The sequence below is a fragment of the Anguilla anguilla genome, chromosome 1, assembly GCF_013347855.1.
Source record: "Anguilla anguilla isolate fAngAng1 chromosome 1, fAngAng1.pri, whole genome shotgun sequence".
In the NCBI taxonomy this organism is placed as follows: domain Eukaryota; kingdom Metazoa; phylum Chordata; class Actinopteri; order Anguilliformes; family Anguillidae; genus Anguilla; species Anguilla anguilla.
In genome coordinates, this window is record NC_049201.1 from 31,241,038 (window position 1) to 31,251,884 (window position 10,847).

At 40.1% G+C, this 10,847-nt stretch overlaps 1 protein-coding gene across 6 annotated transcripts in view; it reads left to right on the forward strand.

The window, feature by feature from the left end:
• The window catches only part of grm1b (glutamate receptor, metabotropic 1b), a 65,423-nt gene extending 55,324 nt beyond the window's left edge, over nucleotides 1-10,099 (forward strand). For 5 of the 6 annotated variants that reach the window (XM_035420154.1, XM_035420156.1, XM_035420157.1 and 2 more), the window contains 2 exons: nucleotides 6,291-7,221; nucleotides 8,892-10,099. In XM_035420154.1, the coding sequence (XP_035276045.1) occupies nucleotides 6,291-7,221; nucleotides 8,892-9,903 (1,943 nt within the window). In that variant the 3' untranslated portion in view covers nucleotides 9,904-10,099. The remainder of the gene's footprint in view (nucleotides 1-6,290; nucleotides 7,222-8,891) is intronic. The other variant, XM_035420159.1, reaches the window with a different exon arrangement.
• Nucleotides 10,100-10,847: the final 748 nt, after the last annotated feature.

Genomic DNA, 10,847 nt, shown 5'->3' on the forward strand with positions numbered 1-10,847 from the left:
TGTGTCAGTCAATATTGCATAGCGAAGTGCAATTTTGGTGCAGCTCATCAGAATTTTTGGATCTAGTTTTCCATTTGCACCCTTTGGCACCTGCCTGCTCAGACCAGATCTACAGCATAAGTAACAGCCTATCATACAGTGCATTGATAATTCCGGAGCTTTCCCATGCATTGTGCGCATGATTGTGTCTTATTCAGAAGGCATAAATGGTTTTCATTGATCATATGACCAATTTGACTGATATAAATTCTAGAATCAGGAAAAATGTGTATTTTGCATTTATTGTTCATTGCATTTTCCCCATTTTTTATCATTCTAATAAAAATAAATATTTCTTTATTTTTAATTGTTTATGGCTGTTCTTATGTAATGAGGTATCTGGGGTACTGTATTTTGACAATACAGAATGACAATAAACAGAATCTTTTCTTCAATCTTTTCATTTTAATTGACTGTAGTTAAAATGACAGCTACAGAACTGGCACAAATTGGTTTGATGAGGTTGACAATATTTGCAACAGTGTATCTTTTTGGCATCATAAACATAATATGTAACCATAATATAAAACAAAAATGTAAATATAATTAGCATTTAACTTATACAAGTAATAATCATCACTAATTCCTATATGTATTAGTACCTGCCAACAAAATTGAGTCGTCTAATGTATCTCACTGGTGGAAATTTTATGATCATTGTGAACATGCATTGCTTTGTCCAGTATTGTTCTGCATAAAATGATAATACTCATGCAAAGAAAATGAATATTTCGTTGGTATACTTTAATTCAAATTACTGATTTTCATAGAATGGGATTACCACTCATGGTAAAGTAGATATTTTGAATACATGAGAACTGGCAGAATTGTAACAATTTTCATTTTTTACTGAATTACTTAGAAGTAGTGCAATAAAAAGCTGTGAAATTTCACTACACAGTGTGTGCACTTGTCGGCTACAATTGAGGTGATCACAAATGGTTCTTGTACAATTTAAACAAACATTAATATAGTGCAATGTTACAATTGCAAAGCATGTGCAGAATAGTTGTAACAGAGGTGCAGCACAATTGTAATAATCAAAAAATAACTACAAATAGTTAATATCTGCAGTATTCACAGGACAAAATGCTGTTGGTTCAAAGGAACATACTCTACATGGATATTTAAACAAGCAATTAGGAATGTTTTTTTTATTGCCAAAAACAGGACGTATACAGAACTGGATGAGTTGTGGTTTTTTGAAGTTTTCAATATACCTTTTATGTCTATGTAGTCATGCCAATAGGGAACAATAAAGAAACCTTTCTCAGTCTTGATTTTCTGTAGGGTTTAGATCATTTGTCGGCCAGTTACTAATCATGTTAATAAATTTTTTTTCCAACTTATCCTGTTTCTCTCCCACCAAAACTACATCTAATCTCATTATAACCCGGTCAATTAACTTGTCCCACTGCTAGTCAATTTGAACTTGTCATCAATCAACAGTGTTTAGATTTGCCAAATAATGGGATATCAGGGATCCTTTTGGCAAATATTAACACATTTTCCCTTTTCATACTAAATAAAATTTTCCCTCTTGAAAATAAAATAAAGTTCTCCCCTAAAGGTTCTCCTGTCAGGGGTTTTGGGGGGTTAGGACCCAGGTGCAGAGTGAAAAACTCAGGAGGCTCAAAAGGGTACATTTTAAATAAAGACTTTACTCTCAAAAGTAAACAGATAACAAACAAAACGCCACGAGGGGCAAATCCCAAAAACACAAAAATTCTTAACAGAAAACACCATGAGGAGCTCAAAACACTAGAAAAAACAAAAACAAGAAAACAAGCAGGGAAACTCGAAATACTTGAAAACACACAGAACACCATGAACACACCATGAGGGCAGAACACAGTCAGGCAGAAAACAAGCAGGCAGAACACAAGGAACCAGCACCCGAGTCAGGCAAACTAAGAACTTAAATAGACAGGGGCTAACAAGACACAGGAGAACATAATGCACAATTAACACAGAGAGGTGAGGGATAATGATAGGCAGGTAGGAACAATGATTAAATAACGAGACAGCAAATAATTGAATAACGAGACATACACAGGCAGACCAAACTAAGGGACGCGAGACAGGACAAAAACTACAGGGAGGCGGGAACGGAGGAGGCACAGGCGGTAACAGAGGAGGCACAACCGTGACATCTCCGTGGCTAAATGAGCGCACCCACGCTATTAAAAGAGAATGTCTCAAAGCCAAACGAAAATGAACTAAATTTTTTAATGAGCGCATGAAAGATCTGATGACTGAATTTAATTCAGCTGTTAAGACTGCCAGGGATAGTTATATATCTCATCTCATCCCTGAGAGCTCACATAACCCTAGAACTTTATTTAACACAATAGAGAGACTTGTTCAGGCTCTCAAAATCAGTAGCACTGAACACTCCTCTGCTGTCTGTGAATTGTTCTTGGAATATTTTAAGAAAATCAGGATCATAAAAAGTCACATTACTCATCCTGATCATGATTTGAATATCTTCTATTGTGTGACTTTCTCATTCTCCTCTTTTGCATAAACATTTTCAGAATCACTGTTAAAGGTTGTGTCTAGCTTGAACATGTCATCAGGATATTTTACCTACTAGATTTTTGAAGGTCGACTAGATTTTTGAAGATCCGACTAGATTTTTGAGGTGTTTGAAACTCTTTGTCTATATATTTTTAATATATACTGTATATATTCTGTTATGAACTCCTCTCTGCTAAACAATGCTACAGGCACTGTTTCTGCCTGTTTGAAATGTGCACTCATCTGTTCTCTTCTTCAAAAGCCTAACCATGATCCCTTTGAACCCAATACCTTCCGTCCCATTTCCAAACTCCCATTTTTGTCCAAAGTATTTGAAAATTTTCTTTTCAAGCAACTAACTGATTATATGTGCAATAATAATCTTTCTAAAACATTCCAATCTGGTTTCCAGTTTACACAGTTTACAGAGACTGCTTTACTCAAAGTTTCAATGGCGGACGGCAGGCCACTGCTCATTTTAGGCCTGTTGGACCTCACTGCAGTTTTTATGCAGTTTATCATAATATTTTAATTGATCACCTCTGAGACTATGTTGAAGTTAAGAACTTGGCTTTAGAGTGGTTTAAATCCTATCTGCCTGACAGGCAGTTCTCCATTTCACTAGGCAGCTTCACTTCCTCCTCTACTCAACCTAGCTGTGGTGTTCCTCGGGGTTCAGTGCTGGGTCCCATCCTTTTTTACATTTATAGGCTCCCCCTGGGTCACATAAACAGCAGACACAACCAGTCATTTCACTTCTATGCGGATGAAATGCAACTCTTCTTGCCTGTAAATCATAAAGACAGCTTGGTATCTATTAAAAAATGTCTAGATGACATAAAAAACTGGATGTCTCAAAACTTCTTAATGAGGAGAAAACTGAGGTCCTCATATTTGGCCATTCAAAATTGACAGTGGGGATTCATGAGAATCTTAGCAATATGGCAATAAATATCAAGCCATTTGCCAGAAATCTGGGAATAATCTTTGAATTTGAATTTTGAAAGACAGATACAAGGAGTTGTTTGGTTAAATCTCCAAAATTAAGTCCTTTTTGACTGTTACTAACCTGGAGAAGGTTATTCATGTGTTTATTTCCTCCTGCCTGGACTACTGTAATTCCCTTTACTCATCATTAAATGGCAAATCACTAGCTTGTATGCAGTTGATCCAAAATGTGGCTGCTAGACTCTTAACTGGAACTAAGAAAATAGACAATATCACACCTGTTTTAGCCTCCTTGCATTGACTTCCAATTGGGTTTAGAATTTATTAAATGTTATTGATTACCTACAGGGCTCTCAACGGCCTAGCCCCAACATACAATTCAGAACTTCTATCTCTCTCTCTACAGAGGTGCAGCCTTAAATCCTCAGTCAAAGCTCTGCTCTCAGTCCCTGGTAGACTGGTTAATTTGCCTATTGAAATGCGTCCAGCAACCTCAATATCATCATTTAAGTCCCAATTGAAAACTCACTTTTTAAAACTAGCTTCTTACTATATTTACTTGTTGTATGTATGTATATGTATGTATGTTTCTGTGATTTGTAAATGTGTTGGTAGTATTTGTGTTCTTGTGTCTATGTATATAAGTATGTATATTGCACGTATATGTACCTTTATACACAAATAAATGTGCAGTATGTACATTTATTTGTATATGCATCTTAATAATTTTTGGTCCTGTTGTTAATTCTATTGTTATTTTTGGTAAGTGTTGTAAAGTGCTTTGTAACTATGTTAAGAAATGGGCTATACAAATAAAGTTTGTTGTTATCATTATTATTTATATTATTATTATTATTATTATGTGTGAGGTGGAAACCAGGTTTTACCTCTTCTATACCCTTCTATACGTATGTTCTAGTTATGTTCTATATGTGGATGTTACAAACATGTCGCATGGGGATAGACTTGCTGTTTCATTGCTTAGCAATGTCTATTAGTAAGCAACACAAGTCAAACCTATGCTGATTTGGAACCTGGAGATAAATGATCTAAATAAGTGTATTTTAAACATAATGAAACCACAACTCATCTGATTCTGCTCAGGTCAGTTAAGCCATGCAATTGATGTGAATTAATGATTGAATTAATGTTCAAATTTTTCTTTAATTTGAGCAACATCAGGTCATTTTACAGCTGTGATTGGGATCACTGGCATTATGTGATCTTTCCTGGTTTTATTTTGTTTATTAAAACTTCAAGGTACTGTTATCATTACTTCTTAGTTATAGCTTAGTACATTTAGGCTATTAAAGTTTAATGGGAAATTAAAACTGGCCCGTAATAAATGTTTAGGCAGTATTTAAATTCTGATATAAGAAAATTTCAACAACTTTGAACTAATTTCTCTTATTTATGAGGTTAGTACAAACTCAATTTTTGAAAAAAGTGACAGCTCAACTCCCGCAAAAGAACATCTTGTGGGAAACATCAAATATTAGTATAGTATATATACTAATATCTAAACATCAGATTTGTATATCCTTATTGTCATGTTTCTTTGCAGTTGTTGTGAAACACCCCATGCAATGTGCACTGCTCTTAAAGGTAATGAAAATAGGTAATTTAATTAATAATGGATCTTACTGCACAACACCTATTGATAATATATTAAGTATAATCCAGCCCACTTTTCAGGTGCACCACTCACTTTCAGCCGCAGGCTCCTCGTCTCTGGTCACAAAAATGCCAACATTCACCAGCCACACCCAGTGCACCCATACGCCACACCATTGACTTGGCCAATACACCATGTGACATTGATTCTGGAAAATAGAGCCCATAATTATTATTTTTTAATTGTGTCTGTATTTTTATTTTATTTCAAATTTAGGACCCTCTCCAAAAGGAGATGTTACATCCCAAGGGGCTTATCCTGCTAATGAATAAATAATTAGAAATTATTTAAAATAAACATTTTGCTAACAGAAACATTTTTTTAGAAAGCACTTCAACCAAAACATTATATCTGGCTGCAGCAACACACTGTGAAAAGACAAAGAAAAAAGAAAGAAATAAAACTAAGGAGAAAAGTTCTGAGGGAAAGAGCTGGCATGCGATGGGAGAAAAGAAGGGGTGGTAAAGAAAAGAAGAGACATCGTTGAGAATAATATGAAATGTAGTGAATCAGGTTTTATGAGGTGGGTTTTCCAGTGTCTGCTGATTTTTATAGTTTCCTTTCAATCAGTAGCCAGTTTAAGCCTTAGAAATAAATGAGCTCTTTTGAGAATCAATTAATTGAAATTAATCACTTTAGGACTGCAGTTTACATTCCATACTGTATACTTTTAAGTATAAGTTTGTCAAATATTTTTGAGGCACATAGAATATAGATGAGATAGCTGTGATGAGAAGGAGTAGATGGGGTAGTGTAGATTAAGCTATTTAGCAATCAAGTTATTAAAGTTTTTTATTAATTAAGGCCTGGTTAAGGCCCCACAGTTATCCAGGGTATGGAAGGGTTCAGTTGGTTAGCCAATGTATAAACATTTTAAAAAATAAAACCAGAACACCAAGTGACTCTCTGGGACCAGGGCTGGCTGCCTTATTAGACCCTTATTTTTTTAGCCAGGATGCAGTTGAGAACAAATTCTCATTTGCAAGCAAACTAAACAGCAAACTAAACTGTAATTTGAACTCATGAAAAAGCCTGGCAAGGGAATGTGTGGAATGAACATTTCTACACCCTGCAAATTCTCAGCAGGTCTCACCTGTCTTTCCTCTAGGCTGTGAGCCCATCCCCTTGAAGTACCTGCAGTGGAGTGACCCAGAGTCCATTGTGGCTGTCGTATTCTCCTGCCTGGGCATCCTGGTGACCATGTTTGTCACTTTCATATTCATACTGTACCGCGATACCCCCGTGGTCAAGTCCTCAAGCCGCGAGCTCTGCTATATCATACTGGCAGGTATTTTCCTGGGCTACCTCTGCCCCTTCACCCTCTTAGCCCGGCCCACCGTGGTCTCCTGCTACCTGCAGCGCATCCTGGTGGGCCTCTCAGCTGCCATGTGCTACTCTGCCCTGGTGACCAAGACCAACCGCATTGCCCGGATCCTGGCAGGCAGCAAAAAGAAGATCTGCACCAGAAAGCCGCGATTCATGAGCGCCTGGGCCCAGGTGGTCATTGCCTCCATCCTGATCGGCCTCCAGCTCACCTTGGAGGTCACACTCATTGTCCTGGAGCCACCCGAACCCGTAAGGGCCTACCCCAGCATCAGAGAGGTCTTCCTCATCTGCAACACCAGCAACGTGGGGGTGGTGGCACCCCTGGGCTATAACGGCCTGCTCATCCTCAGCTGCACCTACTATGCCTTCAAGACCAGGAACGTCCCAGCTAACTTCAATGAGGCCAAGTACATTGCCTTCACCATGTACACCACCTGCATCATCTGGCTGGCCTTCGTGCCCATCTACTTTGGCAGCAACTACAAGATCATCACCACCTCTTTCTCGGTCAGCCTTAGCGTGACGGTTGCGCTGGGCTGCATGTTCACTCCCAAGATGTACATAATCATTGCCAAGCCGGAGCGGAACGTGCGGAGCGCCTTCACCACCTCCGACGTAGTGCGCATGCACGTTGGCGACGGGAAGATCACATGCCGGACCAACGGCTTGCTCAACATGTTCCGCAGGAAGAAGAATACCTCAGGAAACAGCAGGTAAGATCAGGCAATGCACCAGGCCTGTCCTTCTGAAAAAGTCATTATAATTAATTTTTTTAAGGATATTAAAAAAAATAATATATAAACATTTGACCACTGAGTAGCTTGTTCTGCTAATACACTGGTCTTCAGTGTAATGTCCCATCTCTCGCTGTGGCTGGCATCCCTGCATAAATGGCTATAGCGTCATCCAGGGTAGGGAGTGTTTCAGTCAGTGTTTTTGTCCTCATTTTCTCTGGTTGATTGGCACCTGCAGTCTTCACTAACTGTGCATGTAGTTTACCCTGCCAATGTACTATGGTGCTCAGGTAGTAGACTAGGGAGAAGAAATGGTGAGTGGCAGCACACACTTCAGTGGAGACAAAATTGACAGAGGACATTGCAGCAATGAACCGGCCCTGTAATTACAATTGGACATTCCATACTGGGAGAGAAGAAAATATTGGGGTATAAATAACTGGATATAAATATATTCCCAAACATAGTGGGAATAAAAACAAGTTTACCAAATATAAATGGACTACAGAATTTCTATATGTCCACATATGCTGCTGTATATTAGCAATTTATGCATTTATTGTTAATATTTATCAATTTGACTGTATATGTATGTGATAAGGACATATTCTGCATGCATACTAGAGATGATGCACTTATGAACATAATCTGTATATTGACATACACTATATGACAAAAAGTATCTGGACACTCCTTGGTCTGGGGCTGTATTTCATGGTTTGGGCTAGGCCCTAGTTTCACTGAAGGCAAATCTTAATGCAATGACATTCTAGACCATTCTGTACTTCCAACTTTTTGGGAACAGTTTGGGAAGGCCTTTATCTGTTTCAGCATTACAATGCCCCTGAGCACCAAGTGAGGTCCATATAGAAATGGTATTGTCAAGATTGGTGTGGAATAACTTGACTGGCCTGCACAAAGCCCTGACCTCCATCCATCACCCTTGGGATCAATTGGAAATAAAACTGCCAGCCAGGCCTAATCACCCAATCAGTGCCCAACCTCCCAAATGCTCTTCTGGCTGAATGGAATCTAATAATTTTATAAATGCTCATCATCTAGTATAAAGTCTTCCCAGAAGAGTGGAGGTTGTAACAGCAGCAAAGGGTGGACCAACTCCATATTAATGCCCATAATTTTGGATGAGATGTTAGATGTCAGGTGTCCACATACTTCTGGCCATGTAGTGTATATACGATTAATTTAATATATAACTTTTTCCTAAGGGCAAGCAAATAGGTCTTAATACTATTTCAGTATTACCAATAGGTTTATGACTGAGGAAGTAACATGCGTCACAGCTACTTCGAAAGTAAATGGAAATACACTGACATCAAATAAAATGCAGTGAACAAGAAACAATGCTCTGTCTTTTCTGAATGCTAACTGTAGGCATGTGATTTGTGATTTGCATAATGTAATCATGCTGTTCAAACTGAACACACTATGCTTGAAATTACTGTGCCTAGCCAGTTATACAAGGGAGGGATTTATTAATTAACTGTTGTTTGCAAATAAAAAAACTAAATATTTATTTTTAAAAAGTTGTGAAATGTTTATATAGACCTGAAATGCTATTGTGTGCATTTGTCTGTGTTTCCCCTTTCTGCATTCCTGTGGAGTAACGGCGGTCTTTATCTTGTCCATAGTTCTAATGGAAAGTCTGTGTCCTGGTCTGAAGCAGGTGGGAAACAGCCTCCTCAGGGGGAACAAATGTGGAACAGGCTGTCTGTGCATGTGAGGAGGCCGGAGACAGGCTCAAATCAGACGGCAGTCATCAAGCCCCTCACTGAAACGCAACACAACACAGCCCCGCACTATTCTGACCTCACTGAGACCCTGCCTGGCACAGGCCAGGCCTATTCGGACTTCCCTGATGGCCAGTGCAGTGGGGACCTGCACTATTCTGACCTGCCCAACACCCAGAATGAGGCAGGCCTGCTCTTTTCGGACTTTGATGACACCCAGCCTGACACAAGCCTGCAGTATTCTGACCTCAGCCCGAAAACACTGTACAGTGTGGCCGAGGACGACAAGGGCGAAGGCCCTGGGTACAGTCGGCCCATCAGCCCCCCTCTCCTGGTGCCCCACCTCCGCCCCGGCAGTGCCTCTGCAAAGGAGGGAGGGGAGAGGCTGCTGATGTTTTCGCCTGACCTTTTCCAAAATAGCATGTTCTCACAGCACATTGTCATGGACCACCTCCAGGGGGCGGTGGACACCTTCGGATCTGCAATCCCACACCTCCAGGACGTGATCCCCCTCCAGGGCCTCGGAGGCGGGGGCAACCCCACCCACCAGCCCCGCCTCCTCCTCCCCTTGGGCCTGCCCCTACAGGCAGCCCACATTAACGAAGAGCCAATCACCCCCTCTGAGGAAATGGAGGGAGGAGGGTTTGGCCTGGACCATGGGTATGTGTTTGACAGTGCTCAGATTCATCAGGAGGAAGAGGAAGAGGAGGAGGAGGAGCGGCCACGTGGTACCAGGCTCACCCTGGAAGACTCCCCTGCCCTAATGCCCCCTACCCCATTCAGAGATTCCCTTGGCTCTGGCACTTTTGCCCCCAGCTCTCCTGTGTCTGAATCTGTGCTCTGCACACCCCCAAGCCTGACCTACGCTGCAGTCATCCTGAGAGACTACAAGCAAAGCTCCTCCACGCTGTGAGGGCCCATGATGAGTTTACAGTTCTCTTATGCAGTCATTTCGAATCGTGTTGAAGGCCTGCCAGCAATGGCCAAAAAGGACAAAAAAATTCCTCAAAAGCAAATTGAATGTCCTTCCACAGTTATTGCCATCTGCCACCCTACTTTTCATAAATTATAAAACACAAAAAAAAGAAAGAATGCACTTTCTTAACACCGAGAGAAGGTTGAAAAGGAAGTGGGTGCTCTCGCTGATCCACCTGCTCATCCAGATCCACCAGGTAGACCATGAGATGGGCAGTTTCAGAACAAAAGTACAGTCCTCTGTGTGGTGAATGAAAACAAAAAAGCACTGCCTCTCAGAGTGGATTAATCTATGCCCTATGCCTGCTGCGAGGGGTGTTTAACCACAATGTAATGATCAGTCTTGCAAGAGGCACTATATTAAAAATGGCTGTCAGTGCTGTTATCAATTCAGACCTTGGTCAATGTAAGTACAAGCACTTAAATGCTGCATCATCATGGAAACTAAAATATAACCTTTTAAAGGGCACTCTGGGGTCTTCTCTAAGAAAAAAATAGCTTCATTATATGCTTAACAATAACCTGTATATAAGATTAGAGCTTAAAATCTATAAAATGTTTTGTGACAAGTATGTAAAACATGCATGATTAGAACAACTGGAGTGAGCATCCTTTCAGTCCACAACCTTATCTTTTCTGTTATAACAGGCCTTGATTAAACCAACCGCAGAATCTCAAGATGGTGAGTACAGTTTCAGGACCCGAGTGATTTCTTGAAAGGCAACTAAAGCCCTATTCGCACGGGACTAGTATTACCTGGGGACCTCGAGTAACTTGTAATAATTGCAGAGGTCGTCTGTGATCTTAATCCCGTGTGAATCTGCCATGTCTGTAATTTGTAAAGTAAAAATTCCACCGCAAATTACCTACCATATTTCGCCA